General features: G+C 41.3%; 1 protein-coding gene across 6 annotated transcripts in view; it reads left to right on the forward strand.

Moving 5' to 3' along the window:
* adck1 (aarF domain containing kinase 1) overlaps nucleotides 1-27,435 on the forward strand; it is a 94,503-nt gene that overhangs the window by 17,340 nt on the left and 49,728 nt on the right. For 5 of the 6 annotated variants that reach the window (XM_042227255.1, XM_005938689.2, XM_005938687.2 and 2 more), the window contains one exon: nucleotides 19,805-20,008. In XM_042227255.1, coding sequence (XP_042083189.1) covers nucleotides 19,805-20,008 — 204 coding nt within the window. Of the gene's footprint in view, nucleotides 1-13,597; nucleotides 13,803-19,804; nucleotides 20,009-27,435 lie in introns of all 6 variants that reach the window. The other variant, XM_005938686.2, reaches the window with a different exon arrangement.

The raw sequence follows: 27,435 nt of genomic DNA on the forward strand, positions 1-27,435 counted from the left end.
CCTCTGGTGCAAATTACTGACCTCTGTCATCATTTTAGGTGGGGGAACTTGCACAATCGGTGGCTGACTAAATACTTTTTTGCCCCACTGTAGGGATGTCTTGGTTGACACGCCTCTACATCATGGCGTGGAGTCTCTGGATTGGCAGACTGGGCTTGTGGCTCCCATCTTTGAGAAGGGGGCCAGAAGATCTGTTTCATCTATAGGGGGATCACACTCCTCAGCCTTCCTGGGAAGCTCTACAATGGGGTACTGGAAAGGAAAGTTCATCCGTTCGTTGAATTTCGGATACAGTAGGCACAGTGCAGTTTTCGTACTGTCATGGAACGCTGGACCAGGTCTTTATCCTCTCAAGGATAATTGAAAGTGTGTTGGCGTTTAGCCTAACCCTAATTCGACCATGGATAGGTGAAAGACAATGGCTAGATGTCTGTAAAATGACTTGTAATGATAAACATTGTAAATGGGATACACTTGCGTTCTGTCCGTGAAGTACCCTACCCGTCACGTTATGACAGCTACGCTAGGCTCCAGCCACCCCATGACCATGAACATGGATAAGCAGCTAAGGAAATGGAACAATGGATGCTTGTTGTTTATTAGGTTAGAATTGTACAGCTTCAGGGTTTCTGCTGTTTTGCCAGATTGAATTTGTTGTTGTGAAATTTCTTCTAGTAAATGAACCAGTGATCATATTTATAGTAATACTGGTATGTCCCATTTCAGTTTAAAGGCTGAACATCAACATAGCTTCAGTAGTTTGGCTAAATGTTGTGATAGTATATACGGAGACAGACTGAGGGTTTGATTGTGAGGCAAACTAAGACCGGCCTCATCAGGAAACGGGAGTGGACTTTGTGAGGTTATTTTAGGAGATGGAGTGAAATGAGAATTAGAGGGAGGAGGGGAAATGAGGACCTGGTGACAGCGAGGACTAATGGATAATGATGACTAATGATTTCATTGTTTCCATTGCTGCATTAAAGGACGGCAGGAGCACAGAGGTGATTTGGTGAAGCAGCCATTTGAAGGTGGATTTTCATGGACACCCCCTGCCCCCCCAGAACAAAATGCTGATTAACTCAACACATCTCCATAGTATTATGGAAATTCTTTCATCACCATCCCATTGTCAAAGAGCTGTCTTTTTTAGCCTTATTACAGTGAATACTTGTAAGGTTGTAATTTTTAGGCACTGTGGGAGACTGCATCATCAGCTACTTTGTCAATGACTTCTTCCATATTTCTACTTCGCATATCCAACATTTAGCTGACTCGTGACTAACTTATGTTTGGAGTTCGTGAATGGTTTACAGGGTTCATTTCTTATACATAGCACACAATAGGAAATAGGTTTATGATGGTTACTGACTAATGGTGAATACACCAGGATATTAGATGCACTATGGCATGGCTGCAACTCAGGAGGTAGAACAGGTAATGTGTGATCTGATCCTTGGCTTCTCCAGTCTGGATCCCCGAGTATCCTTGGGTAAGATACTGAACCCCTTGCTCTTCGATGTGTTCTTCAGAGTGTGTGAATGTTAGATAGAAAACACCTGGCTGTGAATGAGCGAATAAAACGCTTTGAGTGCTCAAACAGAGTAGAAAAGCGCTATATAAAAATCAGTCCATTTACCATTTGCCACTCATACATAGGATCAATCCAACGTCACAGTGACTATGCATCTGTGGTGCTTGCTAGTTAATGAGCAGCTAGTATCTGATGTGACTATTTGAAAATTTGTGTTCTAACATGCTGAACAACCACAGCTCATTGAGAACAGAAGACTTCTTCTACACAGAGATTATCTTTGCTTGCCACCTGGTCTATCTACCAGATTAGTGCCCTTGTGAGTTTGTCACCATCGTAAAAATAAAGATCAATGTTTTGACACACCCTAGGACCCAACATATATCCCAAAGGCACTGACAGATTAACAAGTATGCTGTTTTGGTGGTTTGGTGATTTGTACCAATCAGCTCCCAGAAAGAACTCCAATCGGATGGCTCTAACTCCAACATATTGATTTTGAACTGGAGGGTCACTATAATCATAACTTTAATAGGTAGAGGCCTAGTTCATGTAACCTTGTAAACTCAGAGACAGTGGCGCTAGCATCTGTTCAGAGGACTGAGTGGAGTGGCAGGTAATATGTGTCCTTTTTTATTCATCATAAAGTGGGACCCAACATCTTTTTATTAGATTTTTCAAGCAATTATTTAAAGAATTTGTTAGGATTTAGGAGTTGTTAGGAGTTGTAAATGTGAACATTGGTATATCTTGCATGATAACGAGTTACAGTGTTACAATGCACTTCTTGTTGGGGCTGTAGTACAGCTCATAGACCTAATGTGTGAAACCTTCCTAAAATATAAGATGGTTCTTATGCATTACGTTTCCCAGAGATTGCTCGGGTTATAGATGCGGCCTACAATATCTAGGAAATGTAATGCAAATGTCTGTCTAATTGTTTTTTCTTTGATCACAATCTGACGATTTGGTAAATACTAATGAGGATTATCAAAATTGAAATAAAAAAAAAAATATTACAATACATCTTTATTTATGTAGCACATTTAAAACCGAAGGTACACCAAAGTGCTTCACGACAAGGTTAAAACATAAGATATAAGATAAAAGGCTGTAACAGAGTACGAAACCCCCCAAAAAGTACAGACAAAATAAGAAATAAAACATTAGAGCACAGTTTGCTTTTGTGACCTCTAGATTAGACTACTGTAATTCCCTTTACTTTGGTCTCCACTCCACCCTTCTTCATAGATTGCAGGTTATCCAGAATGCTGCGGCACGCCTTCTGACTGGAACCGCAAGGTTTGCCTCGATCACCCCAGTCCTTGCTGACCTGCATTGGCTCCCTGTCAAATACCGAGTGGAGTTTAAAATTCTGTTGCTTACCTTTAACATCATAAACAATACTGCACTGTGTTACCTCACTGAACTCCTTAGTCCATATACCCCTAGGAGAGCCCTAAGGTCATCAGGACAATTACTCTTAGTGCAGCGTACCCTTATGTTATTTATCTTCTACGAATGTTCCACACTGTAAATACCCCCACCTTATATTTATGAATAAAAAAATTGCACTATAGTAGTAATAGTACAATAGTTGTAGTAGTTAAAAATTAGTTATTTGCACATATGCATGCCTATAAACTAGACTGGCATTTAACATGGAGCAAACATGAACTGACTTTGATGTTAGACCTGGGTGCACGTCACCATCTTACCAGCAGATGTCAGCAGTGATCTCAGCCTTCTGAATGTCAGCGCTGCTGCTTCACGGGAAAGAAAAGAGAGTGCTCTGTTCACATAAATCCGGCCTCTCCTTAAGCTCTGGCCCTTCTGAGGGACACACTGTGTAAATACTGGGGGTGTGTCCTGATAACTGCTGACCTTGACAAGCACATGACGGCAGCTTATCAGCCAAACAAGGCTGAAGCGGGAGAATCCTTGAGGGATATGGACAGGAGGGAGTGTTTAACATTTGCTTCCCAGCTGCCTGCTTTAGTTAGATCACAGCTGACAGGCTGATCTTCAGCAGCAGCAGCAGCAGCAGTAATACTGCATTTCCTTGTCACTGCTGCTTTCCTTGTGTCACCCAGGCCAGAGGGCTCTAACAGCAGCTGGTACGGCGCTTCAGAGCACAAGGCTGTCAACTTTATTGGAATTGTAATGTATTTACGTAATTTAGTACATTGAGGCTTACTGCATTGTTGAAAAGTGTAATGTGATTATGCATTACTGTAATCACATTGCATTACTTCTGCAAATGTGGCTCACAAATATTGTATGTACAACATTGGGAATGGCCTCCTCAGAGCCTGGACCTCAACGTTACTGATGATTTATTTAAACATCACAATGAAAAATGGTTTTGTGACATTTCTCTGCAGCAGTTGTTGAGTTTTCCAAATGACTGTAGGAGATAAAAATCTGATGGGCTGGGTGAGCCCCATCCTGTTGTTTGGGTAGAGAATCAAAAGGTTTTCAGATCATTGGTTTAAATAGCTGATAAATACAGCATCTTGGTGTTTAATTTAAAAGGTTACTAAGACACCACATTTACATTACATAGGTTGGCCTACTTTTTTGATAAAAAGCCTGATCTGCATTGGAAGAAGCCGATTTTCAGATTGTTAGACTGTTGACTGAAAATGTAATAGCTTTCACTGAGCATTAAATGGTCAGTTACTCAGTGACAAGGGCGTTTCCTGCTTCCAGTGTGAGAATTGGTTTGCTGTGTTTCATTTCTTTGATGACTCAATATACCATTGCATTGTGTGATGGGGGGGATGGAGCACTTGGTGGTCTGAGATTTGATGACTCTGCTTCCTCCTCATGAGACTTTTGCACAAACTGTAAATTAAGACACAGTCGTGTTTCCTACTAGAATGAATTAGTCTCTGATTTTCTGTTGTGTATATCTGGATATCTGGTCTCTTAACAAAAGCTGCTGTGCAGTGAGAGATAAAAATCCAGTGAAGTGAATAAAGTGCAAAAAGCAACAATGACTGAGGTGGAGGGAGTATGCAGACCAATGCAGGGAGCGAAGGCTAATAATTTAGATAATTTGGAGGATGATTATGTCACAAAGGCTGTATTTGAAGGCTTCTCTAAATACAGGCCAAAGTGTGTCTTTCTTTCTCCAGGGTTTGAAGGATGCTTTGTGGCCTACCCTATCCTAAGAGTCATTGTGCCCTGGTGATGGATAACCCCCCCCCCCCAAAAATAAAATGGTGGATAGACTAACTGAAGCGGACAAAGAGTAAAATTTAGGCCTGATTTAGATTTCTGTGAGGAAACTTTATAAAGCTTTAACCTACATAAATGGCCAGCGTTGTTGTTGTATTTGTGCTTGTGTGCGGTGCATTATGTGTTAAATACTGTGTCCTGCTGTCTTATATGCAGTGCCAGTCAATAGAAACACAGAAACTGCTGTGGCTTTTCCTCACCTAGGTCCCCAGTAATTATTGTGGTCCGTTTATGTTTAGCAGTTAGCAGTTGAGGTGTGTCGTACTTCAGGACACAGTGTTCATTACGCCGTAGGGTTTCAGAGGGTTTGCAGCTACGATGTAGTTACTAGGGCTGGGCCATATCATACCTTTTATAGTAACACCGGTGTAATGTTGGGCAATGATAAGAAAATGAAGTATTGCGATAGAATATGGGTAAAACGCGCACGCGCAGTGCCTTTGTTTTCATACGCACATGGTGGAAAAAGCATGGCGGCGACGGAGAATGAGAAGGGTGAAAGTGGAACGTTGAATGAAACAGATGAACCTGAACTGGTTTGTAAAAATGCTGCAACTTCAGTGGTGTGGAACTGGTTTAGCTTTCGTCCGTCAGATACACAACAAAGCACTATTTTTGGTAGCGCATGGTAGTGGGCCGTTGTTATTACCGTGTTTTCGGCACTATAAGTCGCACTTAAAATCCTTTGATTTTCTGAAGACTCGGCAGTGCCCCTTATAATCTGGTGCGTCTTATGTATGAATTCTAGTTGTGTTTACTGACCTTGAAACGATTTGATGTCGTACACGGCGCTCGAAAATCTGTCAAAAAATGTTTTAGTACGACTTTGCTAAGCTACGAAGCCGCACCGCTCGATGGATTGTTGGAGCATTACGGCTATCGTAGGCGGAGCCTCGCGGAGTGATACGTACTGCGCCTCAACATTATATTACCGTATTGTGTGTGTATGGCCTCTTTTTAAGTTATGCTGAGGATATGTCGGATATATGTTTTATATAACTTTAATGCACAAAAAACAGCTGCTTGTTTAAGTGAAAATACATTGATGGGGTTTTTTGCACTAATAAAGTTGAGGAGTTGTGTTTTGTCTCGTGTATATCGTCAGTTATATGGTTATTGCAAATTTTCAAATAGGGCTGTTCGATAAAACGATATGTATCGGATGACAATATAAAAACATCTATCGTTTCATTTTACGCTATCGTTTGTTTCGTGGTGTCGCAAAATAAACTGTTTACAACAATATTTGTTCATCATTTTGATGGTCACTGTGGTGGCTATATTACTTAAAGTTCTCTCTTTCTCTTATATTTAATATAACCACACTACGGACGGACAAGCGCCTGTTTTTATGGGTTGTCGTTAGCAACAACGACGGTAAAACCATCGCGTGTCCGCTTCTTTATTTTCCACATAAACCTTTCACAATAAAGCTCAAGATCCTGTTGAGACTTTTCAAAATAAACTGAATCACGTGAAAAAGTATTATTGAGTTGTCAGGTGCTAAAAAATAAACCTTAGACTCAAACGTTATAACAGGCTTTTCCTCGCAGCACGCCGTGTAATAAAAAAACGGCGGCCATTACAACTTATGTCTAAAAATGTATGGTTTAAATCGGTTAAAACACTCGACTCCAGGTACATGACGCCCAGCTGGAAACACTTCAGCTACCTGAGATTCACAGAATTGACAGAAAATATAAAATTTTTGTGATTTATCGTTATCGGACGATAGATGTTTTATATCGGGATATGAGATTTTGGTCATATCGCACAGCCCTATTTTCAAATATGATAAATATTTTTGGCCGTATTGCCCTGCCCTAGTAGTTGCCATGCAGATTTCGAGCAGAAGTGTAAATCCCCAGTACTGTGTTTCCATGTTACTCGGTTATCTAGGAGTATAAATGTTATCAAATGAGCTGTGGCTCTCACTGAAATCCCTCCCCCATCATTTCTTCTTCTTTTGGCCCTTCTTCATTTTCTCCCATATTCTTGTGGCTCTTCTCATATTGCAGAGAAAGAAAGCAGCACCACTGCAGAAATATAGTGAGTGCTTTTTGCCTACACTTGGCTGGGAGAGATAACAAATAGCTTGTATTTCCCCCACCTTGTTGTACTGTTGTGTACTGTGTTCAGATAAGTGGCATTTTAATAAATGGAGCAGCGCCCAGGTCCACACTCAGTCTATTTAGGAACTGTATATTTTGCCTTATTGTATTAACTGTTGCAGGATTTCTTGTGAATGGCTTTGCTAACGCCTTGGGCTTTGTAACTATAATGCTTGTAGACAAGGCCTATTGACCGTCCGGGCTTAAATGTAAGCACAAACACACATATCACCCCCTCCCCCGTGACAGGCAGCGAGATGAACCTCAGTGAACTGAGTAACGAGCTAATCACGAGTGTCCCAGTAATAAATAGGCCTTGTTCATAGTCCACTAATCCCAGTCATTTAGCCCTGGTGTGACAGCAGAAATCAATTACTGCAGCTGCTCTATGCTGCCGTCCAGCTGCATATAACACACTGTCACCTCACTGTTCACAGTAGGACATTATGCATTTGTAATGTCAGTTATCTAAAGTAGTCAGATAATCTTCACCACCCTCGTTCAAACTTTAAATGCTCATTATATAAATCATATGTTGTGTCTGGAGAAAGAATAAAAACTGTAGTCTAGCTTCAGAACCTCGTCCCTAACGTGCACCACGGCGGTGTTAGTGTTATGGTTTGAGGCTGTTAGACCTTGGCCAGGATGCCTCACCAGCAGGACGGGACAGAATTAATTTTTTGTATCACATTTGGTCAAGCAGCATGACAGCAGCCATAATTACCAAAGTACAACATAATGTTTTACAATATCTAAATCAATTTCCAGATCTTCATCCAACTGAAATTTACTGGAAGGACTTTAATTAAGTAGTTTTTGTGAGAAAAACTCCTAAATACCAAGTTGATTCTGTCATGAAGGTTGTAATGAGCAAAACTTCAAAGCCAATGTGCAGAAATGATGAACAGATAGTGGAAATGTTTAGATGCAGTAACTGAAAGAAAGGCTTTGATTGTATTATTTCAATTCATACAAATATATTGTGTATAATAGCTCACAACAGTCAATGCAAGACACTTTATGTTGTACAGACCCAACTTTTCAATTTCAATTCAATTTGATTTATACAGCGCCAAATCACAACAGCAGTCGCCTCAAGGTGCTTTATATTGGAAGGCAGACCCTACAATAATACATACAGAGAAAAACCCAACAATCATATGACCCCCTATGAGCAGCACTTTGGCGACAGTGGGAAGGAAAAACTCCCTTTTAACAGGAAGAAACCTCCGGCAGAACCAGGCTCAGGGAGGGGCGGGGCCTGCTGTGATTGGTTGGGGTGAGAGAAGGAAGACAGGATAAAAGACATGCTGTGGAAGAGAGACAGAGGTTAATAACAGATATGATTCAATGCAGAGAGGTCTGTTAACACATAGTGAGTGAGAAAGGTGACTGGAAAGGAAAAACTCAATGCATCATGGGAACCCCCGGCAGCCTATGTCTATTGCAGCATAACTAAGGGAGGATTCAGGGTCACCTGGTCCAGCCCTAACTATATGCTTTAGCAACGACCCCCAACAATCAGACGACCCCATATAAGAAAACAATTTCTCAGGAAGGTGTAGGCATGTGCCATGAGAGAGTGAAAACAGGGGAAAGCTGAACGCTCTTCTTCTCTTCCTACGTTTGAATGCCGTAGGAACCACAAATAAGCCAGCAGTCCAAGAGTGAATTTTCCTATCTGGGTATACAGCACCATGAGACAGGACATGGTTTGGACCTTGTATATGTGGAGAAGAATTTTAAGTTAGTCTGGATTTAACAGGAAGCCACTGAAGAGAAGCTAGTATGGGAGAAATATGGTCTCTGGCCTCTTTCAGTACTCGTGCTGCAGCATTTTGGAACACTTGGGGTTTTTCAGCAAGCTTCTGAGAACCTGATGATAATAATGAAATACAGTAGTCAAGCCTAGAAGTAATAATGCATAAACTAGATTTTATCATCACTGCCAGACATGATGTTTCTATGTATGTTGTGCAAATAATTTTGTCGAAATGCAGGAAAGCAGTCCTACACATTTGTTTAATATGTGCACTGAAGGATGTACCATGGTCAAAAAGACACCAAGGTTCCTCACTGTGTTTCTGGAGGCCAAGTCTGTGTGAAGAAAAGAACTGGAATCACAGAGGAGCTTGAAGGTGCTGACTCTTTCAGCTTTAGCACCAGTGATATGGATGGGTCAGTGTTCCATGTTGCAATCTTGCAGTCCACTATCATTCCCTTTAGTGACGCTGACACAGATTGTCCTGGCACCAGCTGTTTAGTGCTTTCATCTTCTCTCTGTAGGCTGGCTGATCATTGTTTGTGATTGAGTCCACAACGGTCGTGTCATTTGGCAATAAAGTGATGACATTGGAGCTGTGCTTAGAAACACAGTTATGAGTAAAGAGCACAGTCCTGCAGCGTTCCTGTGTTTGTCATAAACAAGGAGGATGTGCATTTACCAGCTCTCACCACCTGGGTCCTTTTCATGAAGTTGGAAATCCATCTGCAGATAGACATCTTTCACTTTCTCACATATGTGTTCCCTTTTTCTAAGTCGAGGAGGCGAGGGCGTCGTCTGTGGCAAACTGAAGAGGATCCAGGATCTCAGGGAGGAGTAGAGGTGACACTCTGAGACTTTCAATCTGGAAGGATGTCTGGTCTTGGAGACCACTTTCTAATATTCCATTTGAAAGTGTTTCTGGAAACTAGGCTTTCCTGTTCAGGTTTCTGCCTGTATGCAGAAAATAGCAGTATGGAACTGTGGTGTGTCGTCTGAAGTGCAGGGTAGGGGTGGAGTTTGTAACAGTGTTTGGATGGGATGTAACAATGATCCAGTGTCTGATCGCCTGTTGTAGAAAAAGAGATATGCTGATAGAATTTTGGGAGAACTGTCTCCATACCGGCTCTATTAAAGTCTCCCTAAACAATGAATGCTGCCTCTGGTTTAGAATTCTCTGAATCACTAATAATGTTGCACATTGCATTCAGAGCCAATATATCACCTCGTGTAAACAGCTCAGGAGGCACACTGGGCTCCAGCCATGTCTCTGTGAATGCAAAATCACAGCAGTTCTTGATGAGCTTTTGATGCTTAATCTGTGCGCGCAGCTTGTCCAGTTTGTTGTTAAGGACCTGAACATTAGCGAACCCGATGTTAAGGGGAGAGGGCTGGTTTCTCTGCTGGATCCAGAACTCCATCATAGTGGCATCTGTAATATTGACAGCTGTTATGTATGATGTCCATATTGAATCTGTGAAAGCACTGTATGCATACAAAAAAAAAATTATTTTAAAAGTAGATTCTAAGTCTTTTGGTTCTTGTTGGTGCATCCACCAATATTCATTCCATAGACTGAATATTATAAAATTAAAGAACACTTAATGTTTTCATGGCAGTTTGGCTGAGGTGATGGAGTGACTGGCCAAGAACTTGTGACTTTGTCTTTATCACTTGCACATATTCAGAGAGCACAAAGGGTGGGTAGGAGTTATTCCTTGAAAATAATTTACCATCTGTGCTTAACGGCATCTGAAGACTGTCCATCAACCTGCACAGCGGGGACCCAGCTCAGAGGCCTGTGCTTTAATTACATGTGCAAACAGACACAGAGTTAAAGAGAAAGAAAATAATACGTTTCTAATCAAAGGGTACTCCTCTGTAAAAACATATTTAAGGGTTTAACCTGCTACTAACACAGAATTCGTTTAGCATTAGCAACAGGCAACCAGATATAGACAGAACCTCATACAGTATTGTGAAGGCGGTTTATTTTTGTTTTTATTTTTCCAAAAACTGTTGTATGATCATTATAAAATAACACATCTATATATAAAAATTAATTTTAGATCCTCCGAAAAATCGCTACCTTATCGTGGTGGAGGGGTTTGTGTGTCCCAGGGACCCCAGGGGCTATGTTCTCCAGAGGCTTCTGTCCCTTGGTAGGGTCTCCCATGGTAAATTGGTCCTGGGTGATGGACCAGACAAAGAGCAATCCAGAAGACCCCTACAAGTAGAATACCAAGGGAACAGTTCATCCTGCCCGGGATAGGATTACCGGGGCTTTGTCCTCGAGCCAGGCCCAGGGAGGATGCCCTAGGGTGAGCATCTGGTAGCTGGGTCTTAGTCCATGGGGCCCGGCATGCACAGCCCGAAAAAAGGACATGGGCACATCCTCCTACAGGCCCACCACCCACAGGAGGCGCCGTAGGGGTTGGGTGCATTGTGTGCCAGGCGGCGGCCAGAAGTGGAGGCCCTGGCGGACTAATCCCCGGCTACCAAGATGGCTACCAAGCCACAGGTCGATGATCGATTTTGTAATCGTATCACCAGACCTGCGGCCATATGTTCTGGACACTCGGGTAAAAAGTGTCCAACCTGATTTCTCCAACCTTTCCACCTGGAACACTCTATTGACCTGGATTGAGTACGTACACAATTCCCTTACCTCCTCTGCCACCGGCCTCTCACTCTTAAAGGCATCCTTGGGTTATCAGCTGCCATTGTTTACATCAGTTGAAGGTGAGTGCACTGTTCCATCCATCCAGCACCACCGTCACAGTGTTTTCGACTCTAGAAAGCAGCGTGGTCAGTCAAGCTGCCAGCAAGGAGCAGAATAAGCACCTTGCCAACAGACGCATCAAGTGACCCCATTAATGACGAGGTTGGCGTTCCACTAATCACATGAAGAACTGAATCAGGAAAATGTTGTCCAAATTTATCAGCGCTTTTGAAGACATGCCATTATCAACCCTGTGTCTGAACGTCTCAAGTTTCTGCACAATATGCAAATCCATAACGTTTTCTGTCTCTCATTTGAAACCCTGTCTCGAGTCCTCTGTGCCCTGCGTCTGAACCTTCCCCCACCTGCCCAGCTCATCAATGGCTTACCAACATATTCGGTAAGGCGGCTCATGGAAGTTAGACGTGGGAGAAGGCTTCAGCGTTTCGTGAACTGGGAGGGGTACATGCTGGAGGAACCTTCCTGGGTTCCTCAATCAGCCATATTGGATAAAACCATGCTTAGAGACAACCATCCTGATAAACCTGGCGGGTCGCCGGAAGGCTCTTGTTTGGGTGCTACTCTAACGGTCCTCAAGTCCTTCTGTGCGTCTCTCTCTCTCTCTCTGTGAAGTGTCTGGTGTGTTTGTGTGTGTGCTTACCTCCTCTCCATCACACCTGAAGTACTCAAGATCACCTGTTTGCCGTCTGCTGATCAGTCGGCCACTACTTATGCTGGGAGCAAACTTTCGGTCTTCACCAGAGCATTGAACCGACCACATTGTGAAACCGTCTCTGATCAGTAAGTCTGTTTCCAGTTTGCACAACAACTACGTACGTGTCCCCTCCTCTGTGCAGAAGCCCCGGTGTTTTTCCCAGTGAGAGCAATTTATGTGTGAGAGAGCTGTGGAGACGATTCTGTTCCTGTTCGGTTTCCTTTCCAAGGAACTTGAAAAGAGAGACTGTGGATTTATCCCTGCCTGAAGATGTTGTAAATAGTTTTCCTTTCACGAGCACTGTAAATAAACTCACCATATCTGATCTCCTGAGTCCTGTGTTTGAGTCTGGCCTGTCTCGTTGGTTATTTGCATTTTGTTTAGAGCACTCGGTTTAATCTTCCTCCTAGTGAAAGCTTTTCTATCCTCAGAAATCTTCAGGGTCAATGCTGTTATCCTCAAACAGTGACAATTCTACTGGATCTGATGGCTTCCTCTGTAGTGGCAATACAACTGGGACACCTGTATGTGGAAGGGTTTGGTGCCACGTGGCCTTACTGGGCAGTAAGGGTCTCCACAAAATCCCTATGTACTTGTTACCAGTGAAAGTTCCTTGATTCAGGGCATTACCTTGATGACAGATTCAGTCAGGAAAGTAGTCTCTGTAGATTTCTGTCTTATGGTCTGGGCTGAGAGATGGGGCCCACAGATGTGCTCTAACCACATAAACTGTCTGGAAATGCTGGCAGTTCATCTGTTGCTAAAACATTTCCTCCCTTGGCTGAAAGGTAATCATGTATTAGTCAGGTAAGAAAATTCTACAGTTGTTGCATACATCAGCAGACAAGCAGGAGGTCCCCTAGGTTACACACACTTATTTCCCCCGGTGGCCCTCCTTCCCTCAATTCTGTGACCATTGACAGTAGGCAGAGACCTCCTTTGTTTGGTACAGCGGTAAATACAGTGGGTAAAATACGTATTTTTTCTAACTATATATATATATAACATTAAAAAAAGTGCTATTGATAAATCTCACCAGATGTCAGTAACAACCCGTCCAATCCATACATGCAAAGAAATCAAACCGTAGATGTCCAACATTGCTCATCAGAACCTTTAGTAGTGTCAGCAGTGGTTTTTCCAACATTAAGGTTGTGAAGGTCTTATTCTATTCATCATAAGATGTTTCTTGTGCGACACCTTGGCAATGACACACCTTTTCATAGGTCGCCATTTGGGACTGAACTAGCTGATATGAATTTGCATGAAGTTGCAGGATTGTTTTCTAATTACTAAAGGATTTCAGCTGGTGTCGTGACTTCCCCTTTTTACACCTCCATTTCTTCATGTGTTCAATACGTTTTCCCTGCGTCATTTCTCATTATTACACTTAATTTGTGGAAATCTATGATTTGATGTCTTTGCACGTGTAGGTTAGATGGATTGTTAGCAACATCTGGTGAGAACTGCATTTCAGTCCTCTGTTGTAGTGATTATATCATTTCTGCAGTCTCAGGTTGAAATGGATGAGGCCTTCTCACCGATCAAGGTGCATCTGGCAGATATTTCTGGGTAATATTTTCTGGACATCTGGAAAAGGAAGGGAAGACTGTCGGCTGCCTTTTATTGTCTGCCTTTCGCCCCTGAAGAGCAAAACCGGCTCCATACCTTATGTTGAGTCTTTGCGCTGCAGATTGACATGGACAGAGCTCAGGGTATGTAGACAGAATGACCACTTACCTTTATCCATTATGGCACCTGGCCTGCTGGTGCCATAATGGTGTTTGTGGTTCTGATAAGGCCACGCTGGAGGTCTCGTTATAATGAGACAACTACTTGTGCTAATTGGACAACCAGGGTTGTAGCCATAGCATAAGTGTTTATTTTAGTTAATTATAATAAATTTGCAGAGCAGACATGCTTAGGATAAATTAAGCAGTTTGTATATTTCTCAATCCAAATACCTCTGTCTCCTCTTGGAGATTTTTTTTTTTTGGTGTATACAGTGGATTATTATACTATGAATATTTCCTGAACCACTAGTTCAGTGCCACTCCAGTGGACAGGTATAGGTAAATATACATGTTTAACAGACTTTGAACTCGTCACAGATACAAAGATGCCGCTGCTGTTAGTTCAACATCTTCCTGTGCCTCCTTTTTTATCACCTTCCTTTACTCCCGTTTCACTTCTGCTTATCCCTCCATTCTTCCCTCATTGTCTAATCCTTTTATCCATGAACACACCGCCCTCCGAAGCTCACACAAACACACATGGTTTTCCAGCCTTTATTTTCTGTCCTCACCAACTGTGTGAAGAGGATGAACATAGAGATACGCAAATGCACTCTACACTCAGCTCCTGTGGCTCTGGTCTGTACCACAGATGAACTAATGCATCTAATTTGCTAACTGGTCCATTTGGTGGGACTGCACATTTGTGTAGATCGTGGGCGGTGGTGAGCATCAGCCTATCCCAGAGCAGCATTTCCCTCAGGCTGTCAGAGGCGCATTACCATGGTGATGTCATCCTCAAGCTGTGAGTTTGCCAGCATCCCACAAGGCTCCCGATTACTGGAAGGGAGGCGAGTGAGAGGAGAGAAGATCGATCTGATAATTAGGCAATAAGTGACAAACTGACGCCACGGTTTCGTTCTGAGGAACCTCAAAATTAGCTTCCAAACATATTTTGCGAGAACCGTCTAGGCAGTTTGAAGACTGTTGACCAGACGGAGATAAAAGAGCAGTATGTCATCTCTGTTTTGTTGTAGCAATGATATGAAGATTATGAATAATGCACGTTGGATATTTTTGTTCTCTTTCTTCAGTCCATCCATTTTCTTAACAGCTAAATCAGCTTCGGGTCATGGAGGTCAGCAACCTATTCAAGCTGTGAAAAAGTATTTACCCCGTCCTGATTCCACCTTAAATGTTTTAGATCATCAAACAAATTCTACTATTAGACAAAGACAACCTGGGTAAATACAAAATACAGCTTTAAAACGGTGATTTCATTTATTAAGCTATTTACACCTGAGTAGATGTGGACGTTGTCTTATTTTAAACAGTTATCTGTATTTTCTTCAGTAGTACTTAAAGACCAAACTACACACAGGTGACAAAGTTTTTCAGTTTTTCAGTGCTCTTCGTCTTGGAGCTCTTCGTCTTGGAGCTCTTCTTGATAATATCTTCTATTGATAACTGTAGCCTGCGATTCATTAAATCAGCTAAGTACCTCGTGTCCTGTGGATGGCGCTATTGTAACCCTAGAGCAGAAATGTTTTGTCACAGGATAAAGGCGATCCCTGTTGATCTGCTGTGACCTTTCTCTGTCAGAGGGCAACAGATGCCCCTGAGGATAACAGAGGAACTGGATTCACTCACTGTACGAGTCAAAGGCCAAGGATTTGTTCAGACACAGATTTATTTACACAGCTTTTTCTTCAGGTTAAGTTAAAGGTTGTTTTCTTTTGTTACAATATTGTCTTCATCTACACAGAAATGATCTTTATAACCAAGCAAACCTGGATGCTCTGTACCACAAATAGAAATCAATTTGAAAACATAATACAAGTAAACTTTGAGTGGTCGTGTTACACTGAGTCACACCTTTCTCTGAACTGTTAACTAACCTGATTTCTGTTGTTGCTTGTTTTTCCCTGGCTCAAAATGGGCCTTCGGTTTAAGCATACTCGCTCGTTGTATGGCCGAGGCCGTCTGTGTTACTTAAGATTATTCCTGATTATTTGATGAACAAAAATAATCGATTATTCCATCGTTTAGCCATGTAATTGGACAAAAACACTTCTGCCTTATTAATAGAGCATTAATAAATATTCAAATGAGAGGTATTTTAAAATGAACTGCTCCTTGGTTTACAATTTAGAAATGCAATGTTTTAAAAACTGTATACAATCTCTGTCAAACAAAAACACCTAGCGTGGCTTTTACACGATATATTAAAATTAAATTGAAATAAATTATCTCAAGTACGATAATTTCAAATAAAACAATCGAAACTAAAGCATCAAGTAAAATTACCTATACTCTGTCTTCTTGGAAGGCTTTCTTACATTAATAGGTGGCAAAAATCATCTGCTGGATGACATAGATTTGTGTGTGTGTGTGTTTAATGAGTGTGTGTTGGTAGCCTTTTAAAGAGGTGGTGACTGTAATGAAGAAAAGTGAGCATATCAACATTAGAATTTCTGTGCTTTGATGCAAAAACAGATGTTATAATGGTGTAGATCAGGGGTGTCGAACTCCAGGCCTCGAGGGCCGGTGTCCTGCAGGGTTTAGATCTCACCCTGGGTCAACACACCTGAATCACATGATTAGTTCATCACCAGGCCTCTGGAGAACTTCAAGACATGCTGAGGAGGTCATTTATCCATTTAAATCAGCTGTGTTGGATCAAGGACAACTTAAACCTGCAGGACACCGGCCCTCGAGGCCTGGAGTTCGACACCTGTGGTGTAGATGTTAATAATTAATGTTAATAATAATTCAGTGGCCCAGGTCAGTAGCCTGTGTACATTTTTATTGGCCTGTAGGGGAAAAAAGCTTTTATTTTTATATTTTTAAGATGTTAATACAACTTTATTCAGATAATATTTTCTCTTAAAATCCGAAAAATATTGTACAAAAGTAAAATAACAAAAGCCAGACATAAATATGGTCTAGTACACCCATGCCCCCCTTTAGACTCACCCCTGTTTGTTGCAGGTCACTGCCTCAGCCTTCAGCAGGCGGCCCAACTTCACCATCGTCCCAAACTTTCATTACTGATGGAGCAGCTACAACGTTCGCTTCTCTTCATGTCAGTTTGTTGATCAGGTGTTTTTTCCACTGGGTCCTGTGGTTGGGGGTTTGTTGTGTTGACGTGAGTACGGCTGGCAGCGGGACTGTGTAAATAGTGAGCCTCAGTAAAGCGTGCTGCAAAGCACGAAAATGTCTCCGTGTCTGCCGTGGCGTTTCACAGGTGCGTCAGCATCTAAGGAAACCATTCGCATCGAGGATTTCTGGTAATATAATCCAGTTATTCCAAGAACTCCAGGAGTCGTTGCAGCCTTATTAAAACAAAAGAAATCATTTCTCACTGAAGCCATAGGACAAAGGTCAAAATTTAGAAATTGCATTTTTTTAAACTTCTGATGTTCAATATCAGTTTTTCATTTAAAATAATTTTTAAAATTCTTTAATGGCACGAGGCTTTTTGTTTTACATTTTTCGTTTTTCAACCTCTCTATTATGTGGCTACATGTGAAAGCAGCATTTCCCCCAAAACGTCTTCTTTTTATTACTTATCTCCAAATATTAGAACTAAAAGCTTTTTACTGCGTATAGTCTTGGATATGAATTTACATTCAGAGACTCATATTGTATAAGTGCTGCTGTTGTGCTATCTTGATAGAATTTGTGCTGATTTTAGTATGAAAGCCATGCAGAATAAGTAATGTATATGAATAAAATGTATAAATGCAAACTTAGTATTTTTGAAACACCGCATTAACAGTGTGGCTCTGGTGATGGCGCTTCTTACAAAAAGGCGTCCTGGTGCATGGCTAAGCAGAAAGACTCATCTGGTAATCTCTGGTGACTTGTTCCTGTCATTGCTTTGTCATCATCGTCCAGATGACACTCATGTCAAACGGTCCCATGGGAGCATGCTGCGTGGCTGTATGTGTGTGCGCCCTGGTGTGTTTTCATGTGTGTCTGCTGGAGGTTAGAGAGGTTAAGGGGAGCTAATTTCACGCCTCTTTATTTGCACTGGCCTCAGGAGACGAGCTCTATAAGCATTATCACTTCCAGCTGGTTCAAATGGGACAGACGGGACAGGACTGCCAGCACAGATATGCAGACACGTAGAGACCAGAGCACAGAAGATGCTTTCTAGATGCTTAGGGTGTCATTTGTTTTTATTGCTATTTTTCATTTAGATTTTATAGACATGTATATTGTATTCTGTTTGTTCGTAACTGTTTTGTTATATTTTAGCTGCAGTTTGAAGATACATTGTATTAATATGATTCCTGTTATTTTTGCAGGACCTTTGTGTTGACATTGGTTCATTTTTCTTTCAGAAGTAAAACCAAAACAGGAATCTCTGACTCTGAAGCTCTGTAAACAGGAATTAAATGCACTATGTGGCCAGAAATGTTTGTGCATCTGCCTTCACAAGTATATGAACATGAGTGACATCCTGTTATTTATTCCTAAGGTTTTAACTGGCAGCTGTAATAGCTTCAAGCCTTCTGGTTTGGTTGTAAGTTAATGGGAATTTCTGACCATCCTTCCAGAAGCGCATTCGTGCTGCAGCATTGTGTGTTCCTTTCACTGGAACTGAGGGGCAGAGCCCATCTCCTGAGAAACACCACATCTGGCAACCTCCAAACTCTGACTTGTCCATTGCCAGACAGAGAACCATCAGTCATCACTTGAGGGAACATGTTTACACTAGAGTCTAGTTGTGGCGTGCTTTACACTGCATTGCCTTGTACGGCTTGGATGCAGCTACTCAGCCATGAAAGCTCAGCTCGTGAAGCTGGCTGTGCACTGTTGTAGAGCTAATCTCAAGACCTCATGAAGTTTGCAGCTCTGTAGTGAATGACTCTGCACACTATGCATCCGCTGACCTGCTCTGTGATTTCACGTGGACAGTTGGTATGACATCACGGTACCACACAGTGGTGCCAGTCACAGCTGCTCCTTGTACCATGAAGTTTCCTAGACGTCTAAATGAGTTACATGACATTAAAAGACACTCAACACTGCTGAAATCCATCCAGTAACAAATCAGACTGTGTGACACGAGGAGCAAAAACAGACGCTGTGACAAGGGTTGAGAGGAAGATGCCCTATATGCACACTAGAGGGCAACGAGGGAGCTCGGGAAAAGGAGGCACAGGTGAAAAGAAACTGGGTAACGAACAATGAAGAAAAAAACGAGTGATAAATAGCAGAAGTCAAAACCTGGGGGGCAGACAGAGACTTAATGTTCACACCTGACTGAAGTCCTACGGTGGGACCTTAGACAGCTGTGAGTAAACAAATACCCACAAAGCTCAGTGAACTGAAGTAGTAACGAAGTCCTAATGTAGTCCATCCCAGGCGCAGCCCTCTGACCCGTATCCTAAATTTGATTTGTTGCATTTTCAGCAAAGAGATCATCAGTAGATTTGTTTCTATTGCAGTAGATTCTCTCTGTGGTTGTTTGTGCTTTTTGTAAGTAGAAATTTGTAAAGGATTGATAGAAATAAGTCATGCTCTATGCTGAACACCATTGTCATATAAATTAATGATTGAACAGCTGAATGTTTTAATATATTTTTGCAAATAGCAGTATTTTATGTAAACACTTCATGTCATGATTCAAATTACCAGTAAAACCAAAATGTACTCGATAGCTTTCTGCTCCTGTTTCAACATAACAATGACAACATGAACAAAAGGAATAGTTTGTCTGCTCTGCTGTGCCACAGTTGTCAACTTGCCATGATCTCCAGTGTGTCAGTGCTCCCAAAGACACGCTTCAACCTTTTACCTCGTCTCTTTAGCAAGTTTACTGGTACAGTAACATTTTAAAGCACTGGGACGATGTGCCATGCCACACATCGAACAGTGTTTAGCCTTTCATTGTCCCCGAAAGTCTTCATTTCTGCAACAACCTTGATACATTTTAATCAACTGTCATGATTGTTTTCCGTCACCTCCTGCAGGTGCACAGGCGATCGGCAGAGCGTCTTCGAGACTTGTGCTGTGCCAACCGGGGCACTTTTATCAAAGTGGGCCAGCACCTTGGTGCTCTGGACTACCTGCTGCCCGAGGAGTACACATCTACGCTAAAGGTGCTCCACAGCCGAGCTCCTGAGAGCAGCATGGAGGAGATCCAGCAGGTTATCAGAGAAGACCTTGGCAAGGAAGTAAGAGCAGATAAACTTGATCTACTGTAAGACGAAATGTTGTAGGCATGAACTTTTGTGATTTTTCACATGAGCCTGTCTTAATTGTGTGCGTATGTGTGAGTTTTAACATTACGTTGTGTGCTTCACCTCTCATGATAAGGCACCCTAACAACAGTGATTTCACCCTAATTTCCAATCTAGACACAAATGTAAAAACAGACGTATTAACAGTGGAACATTTGAAAACATCTGAACAACAGCCATCCTCACTTATGTCAAATTTTATTTCATTCAAGTGAGCAGAAAGATGGCTGACAACGGTCCCCGCAGTGAGGCCGACTATACATGACACAGGAGTGAAAGATGATGGCTGATCTACATTTATGGGCGTCTCTCACTCTTAGAGAGAAACTTGGGTACTTTTTTGAAAACGATTAAAAGTCTGAGACAGAATTTTATATGAAAGACGGATGCAGCCTCAGTGACCTCGCCACTGTCTCTATAAAGTCTTTTGTTCTTGCCGTCTTGGTGTTTTGAAGCCACACAGTATCTACCCGAGGCATTTCAGAGAGGAGCTGTGGCAGTTGTTTGGCTTGAAGCAACATTTCCACATTTCAACTTTTTCCCCCTCAAAACAGTATTTCCACTTTTTCTCCACATTTTCCTTTTTCTTAATGGGCCCATATCACATATCTCTGTTGTGTGGATGTGACGAGTAAGGGCTGAATCTGCAAAATAGGCTGACAGCTTGTCAGTTTCATGATGTTTTATCTGTTTTTTTTTCTCTTTTTTTTAAACAAAATGAACATCATGTTTTCTTTAACAAGTCTTTAAACAAGTGAAGGTGTTTAGTGAGGTTTTACATGACGAGAGCTGAGGGTTGTTTTCTCAGAGACCTGTGGACAGCTGCATGTCTTCCACTGGTGATTGGAGAGAATGACACAACATGTGTGAAAATTCCAACATTAGGAAACAGGGTCATAGTACAGAATCAGGGAGTCCAGCTGTCAGATAAGAGGACTCTGTCAGCATCGTAGCAGATTTATTCCAGTAAAGAATGACTTTTACCAAACACCTTTATGTTTGCCTTTCATTCGGTCTGTAGTTTAATCATTTTTATTTGGAGTTTCTTTCACTGTAATAGTCGGAGCATCTCTGTGCACGTGTTCTCGTAGCAAGCTGAGAAGTGGGGACGAATAAATCAGTTTAAAACTGCTAAATGACAACCGAGAGGCTGTTAATGCTGCTGTTAGTGTGGAGCACAACACTCAAACTGCTGGTGATGGCAGCCTTTTAGAACTGCAGCAGGAAAGCAATTATTCTGTTATTTTTAGACACAGTGTGTCGCTCTTCCCCTTCTCCTGTGTGTGCATGTGCTACAAGAACGGGTTTGGTAGATGAACGCGGTGTTCCTACGACTGTTTAGGCAACCACGTTAGGGTTGGATTATGCTGACACAGCATTAATGAATCATTGTTGAGACCTTCATGATAAAATTCACAGTGCAATAATGGTAGATACCAAAATAATGCATATCAGTGATTTACAACCATGGGTAATGCTAGCCATTATTTGAGAACTAGTTTAATATTCATAGTAAACTGCGCAGTCCTTCTCAGTAACCCGCAGAAACAAGGAGAATCGACCTTTTCTCTAATTGCTCTCAGATACATCAGCCTTCTCTTGTTCATGTTTTTAATTAGGTCCACATTCAGTTTGATGTCTTCCAGAGTAGGGCATCATTAACGCTGAAAAGATAGTAATATAATTTGTGTGTCTACAAAGAAGGTAGCAGAATGAATCAGCCCCCCTCGCTTCTGGAGTGGCAGGAGAAGAAGTGACGCTGATGAGCAGCTCTGGAGGCAGCAGCGGAGCTTCGCCATCATTTCCGATCGACTACACATTTATCTTTTTAAATATGTGTGCATTCTAACGTCAGATGGATTTTCTCATGTATAAGTGGTTTGTCACGAGCAGTATGTGGTCTGCTGCTGTTTTCAGCGCCATATGTGGTGAGATGTGCATCGGCGCTGTGCATGCATGTGAGGAACGTTGCTAAACATGCACAATATGTTCTTTTACTCTGCATGTACTACTACAACAAACACAACAACTACATCTTGAACAACAACAACCGGAGCTTCCATGGCAGCTGATAATAACTGTAACGACTAAGATTTGCAAAATACCCAAGAACACCATATTCTACAGCAGAGGTCGTGTTATCATCTGGGAGCTGCCAGTAGGTGGCAGACTGCTGCCTACTGGGAATCTGCACTTTCTGTTTTACCCATGGATAAAGACAAAGAAGTAGGGCTCCAGCTGCCAGCTTTAGCCACCTTTCGGCTTGCCTGGCGATCCATGTTGGCTTAGAACAGCTGATTATAATAGCATGTTTGGATTTAAAGCCACATACTAGCAGCTGCTGTAGTTATATTTACCGTCATCTATTTGTAGTTATTAATTTAGACCATATACGATTAACTTAGTGACTAATGTTACTTACAGTAGTATTAAAAACTGAGATTACAGAAAAGTACGTTGGTCTTGATCATTTTAATTTTTTTAATAAACTGTATATTTGGTATTCGTATGAATAAGCTTTAGTAAGCTGATACTTTATTAATGTGGTATTAAAATGGATATAAAACGCACGTATAAATAAAAGTTGAGATTTTTCAAAATAAACTGACTCATGTGAAATAGTATGCAGAGTGTTTACAGACGAGAAGCTAAAAAGAGCCGTCGGGTGCTAAAAAATGAACCTTAGAACAGGCCGTGTGGTAAATACTCACAAAGAAAGCTGCAGACTACTGAGAGCCTGTTGATCACAACCGACCAACCAACCCGATGATGTCACGCTCTATACTGGGACAGGATGTTTTAAAACTAACTTTAAGAATCCAGCTTCACACACACTGTTACATCTACGTCGGTTTTTAAGAGCAGGTGAGCCTTCATATGTTTTGCAGCTTTAGTTCCTGCTTATTACACAGAAACTACCACAAGTGTAATTATTACTAGAGCAGGGCGATATGGCCAAAAGTATTTATCACGATATATATTTGAAAATTTGCGATAACGATATAACTGACGATATAATTGATGCGAGACAAAATACAACTCCACAACATTACTAGCGCAAAAAGACAACCTTCCATTTATTTTCACTTAAACAAGAAGCTGGTTTTTATGTACATTAAAGCTTTATAAAAATGTAACAGTGCAAATGCAAATTCCTTGCTGAAAGTTTAACCAAAAGGCATTTCCAGTAGAAATGGGCTGACATATCCTGAGCATAACCATGTATAATATCCACTGAAGTTAAAAAGAGGTGCTTTGCAACATTAAACTGCAGTGTGCAGTACGTATTTTTCGGACCATAAGGTGCACGGGATTATAAGGCACATTAAGCGAAACAAAGCAGTCAGATAAATCAAACTTTATTAAACTCATTCTTCTTGCTTCCTCCACTTCTGTACCATTGATTCATTAATGTTGAATTCTCTGGCAGCTGCTCTATTCCCATGTTGTTGCAGTATATTAATGACTAACCTCGTATTGTGGATGGATTATCTCAGTTGTTCTCCTGACTGAAGTTTGGTCCGTTTACAGCATCCTGCCATGCGATTGCATTTGTCTCTAACCATGAAGAACCTTCACGTTAACTTTTATAAGTGGAAAAGTGTTAGTGTTCGTCCTCCAGCTTCACTGTTTATGTTATGCTAACATAGCTGTGTCGCTAGCGATCACGTAGCACATCATTATATACCAGCTAGCCCAACTTCAGTAACCCTACAAACGTCACTGCTGTTTAGTTTCCTGTCTTCATTTATGTTGGAAGTGATAGCAGAGCTGTACGTTTGAATTTTTTCAGAAATCTCTCAGTCAGAACATGCTATATCATGCTTAGGTAACTAGCGAAACTAGCGAGCTAACTTCCGCTAGCTTCCTGCTAACTTCTAACTCCGTTAAATGTAATAAATTTTGTTTTCATGGATGCCTGGAAGTTAAACTTCATAGTTACACCTGGTAAAGCAGCAATGCTGATCGTTTTATTAAAGATGAAAGAATTTAGACAGTTTTTAACTCAGTGATGCTGCAGTGTTCGTTTGACCTGAAGCATACGGAGTTTAGGACCCAGATTACTCCCAGATTTAAGAGCATCTTAGTCCGACAAATACGACAATAACGACGGCCGCTTGCATGTTCTGCAAAAAAATGTGCTTTGTCGTGTATCTGACGGACAAACACCAAACCAGTTCCACATCACTGAAGTTGCACCATTTTTACAAACCAATTCTGGTTCATCTGTTTCACTCAACAATCGGCCATGTGCGTATGAAAACAAAGGCACTGCGCATGCGCGTTTTACTCATATTCTATCGCGATATTTCATTTTCCTATTGTTGCCTAACATTATACCGGTATTACCGTGAACGGTATAATATGGCCCAGCCCTAATTATTACCTGAACCACATGCTATGAACTTACACCACTGAGGGAGTAGCTAACTGTAGCTAATGTTACTGGAGGCTAAGGTTGCAAAAAAACAAGGTTGTGTTGAAATAAGATGACATTATTATAATAAATATGGATAAACAACCAGATGTCGTTAATATGACTGTCAGATAACACTGATATATTTAAGCACCCTATGTTCAACAGTTCATTCAGACTGTAGCTATGTGAGTGAATGTTATCATGGTTTATTTCTAATGATAGACATGAAATATTCCAAAAGAAAATTGAAAAAGATGAATTAATTAATTTACTTCATGCAAAGTTATAATGATGTGAAACTGTTGCTCAAACAACTTCAATCATTCTTGGTTTAATTTCAAAAATCTAATTTTCCAGTATGGAAGAACCCTGGGCTGGAGAAGTGGGAGAACATGGATGGGATCTTACTTTTGTGTACTGGACATTTTAAATATCTGTTCCATAACTTCTTTCTGTCCAAGCTGAAATATTTTTCCCGCACTGTGTTGTCATCCATATACAAGGTGTGGTGTGAAAGGGGGTCCTCTGCAATCCCATCAAAGTCTGAGGTATTCGTATAAATTATTCCTTTAAAATGTGGAAAAAACGATGTTAAATAGACCTTTATATTCTGTGATCCATGATAAAACAATAATTATTGTTTCTCTTCCTGTCTTTGAAACATGTGGATTTGGATCAGTGTTTCCAGCTCAGTCCAGACTTCCCGATGCTTGTAATCATTTGTTAGTGTTAGCTCCTGTGTAATAAGCAGGAATTTATCAATCAACTAACAATCACACTTTAATAACCTATTAAAGCAAACTTAATGTGCTAGTAAATAGAAACAGACAGGTTTGTATTTTGCATTTGTTTCCTGAGAGATGTAAACATTTACTCAACCAGAGCATTAAACATAATATTGACATCATTGCTTCTAAGCAAGGCAGACTTCTGGGAACCGAAGGTAGGATTAATTCAAACATTATGATATAGTAATACTACCCAAATGTGCTAAAACAGCAGCCAGAATTACAGTGTTATTATGAGGTTATTACAGTTTATCTCTGTATAAAAATGGTAAAATCCAAACTCGCAGACATTACTTCTTGTAGCTGGCAGGTTATCATGTTGTTACTAAGGTATTATGTTACTGTCATTAATAAGTTTTGCCTCATGGACATGCCTTGACATTTTGACATTTCCACATTATTCCTCTGTTTTTGGGCCCCTATTTTCCAATTACAAACAGTTTAGTACTTTTACACTCTTTAACTGCTGTTGCTGCTTGAGAATACTTGTATATTAACTGGTTATTACTTTGATAACTAAGTGGTAATAACTTGTGTTGGCCTTGTTACCTGACTTATCACTTTATGACCGAGCTGTAATAGAAAGTGCTGCCATTAAAAAGACATTAAAGCACTACAGTCACTGAGCTCGAACAGGCAAATCTGAATTAAACGGACTTACTCTAAGTCCTGCTTAGAGCTTGATAAGAAGCCAGCTGTCTTCCTCACAGATCTTTAGGGCCAGGTGGCTTCTTTACAACTTCTCAGGACTACCATGACCTGGATGACTGAGGACCCACGCAGACATCTTGTCACAGTGTAATGAAATGTGTCAACGATACAGAGGCCCATTCTTTCAGTTTCACATGTTTGTGTCCGTCTGCTGCTCAAAGTAAAGCGTTAGCTGTAGTTGTGACCTTGTAGTGATCACAGATGCACTCCAACATCTTAATAACTGAAACAAGGCTTCGTCATTTTTCACCCAGCGAGGAAATAAAAGCCTCACATTTACCAGCCATCACTACGGCGTACGTTATGCAGTAGTGTCCATAAAGACAAACTCACTGGTCCAAGCTGTCAAACTGGTATTTACAAGGTCCAGTGCTGGACTGAATACGATGCATGACCTTTCACCTTAAACGTTATGTGTAGCTGCTGCTTTACACGATGGTGGGATAAAAAGTGAAAGGACAGTGTGTATACGTCGTATTGTTCGTGTGTTACATCTGCGTTGCATTAAGACGGGGAGGAGGATATTGGAGTTTTCAGAGCTGAGCCTTTCACTTCTTTTCCTCTGCTAAGTAATCTGTTTTTATTTCTTCTCTTCTGCACTGTAATGATTCATGTCACCTCCTCCAGCTGGGCCCGTGGCGCGCCGCCATGGAGAAAAATGACCACCTTACTGCAGATACAGACACCAGTGTGTTGCCATTTAACTGGGAGACCTCAGGGGCCATTTTATTTGTGCCACAACTCATTTCAGGGAACGTATGTCACTGTGGGTCTGCCCTGTGGGAGCAGGCCCCACATGCACACATTACCATGTTTATTAACAACACAGCTGAGATTAAGTAGTGAGTGTGTAGGAGAGTACATGAATCAGAGGCTGCAAACAGGGCGCTGATTACAGAAGCTGTACAGTGATAAAGAGTTGGACTGTTACTGTCAAGCCTTTTTTTCAGCATCGTTTTTACAATAATGTAAATTTTAAGAATCGCAGATGTTTAAATTTCACTGGGATTCCTCTGATTTTTCACAGCTCCCTAAAGTGACAAGTTCATCTAGAAATTACACGTTTACTTAACCCATGAAGGCTCTCTTTGCATGTCAGATCCCACTGGATGCTCCTTCTCACAGTGGGCAGACATTGGTAAGCAAAGACAATTTCATTCCATTTAGCATATTTGCATAATGAATAACTCTGTTGTTCCCACACAGTCTCATGCTGCATGCATAATTCATTGTCCTATGGCATCTTCCACATGCCTCCCGGTCGGCCTGCGCCCGATGGGCCGACATCGTGTTCAAATTAGTCTCTTTTCATGTTTCACTAGAAAAAAAAAGCAGGGCAATTGTCCCAGTGATGACGTGAAAATATCAGTGCGAGCCTGCCGAACACGATACTGTGGTAGATGAGGGTGGTAACACTTATACAGTCCCAGCCTGCACTCTTC

The sequence above is a fragment of the Haplochromis burtoni genome, unplaced genomic scaffold (assembly GCF_018398535.1).
Source record: "Haplochromis burtoni strain Fernald_Lab_line unplaced genomic scaffold, NCSU_Asbu1 Contig_251, whole genome shotgun sequence".
NCBI lineage: Eukaryota > Metazoa > Chordata > Actinopteri > Cichliformes > Cichlidae > Haplochromis > Haplochromis burtoni.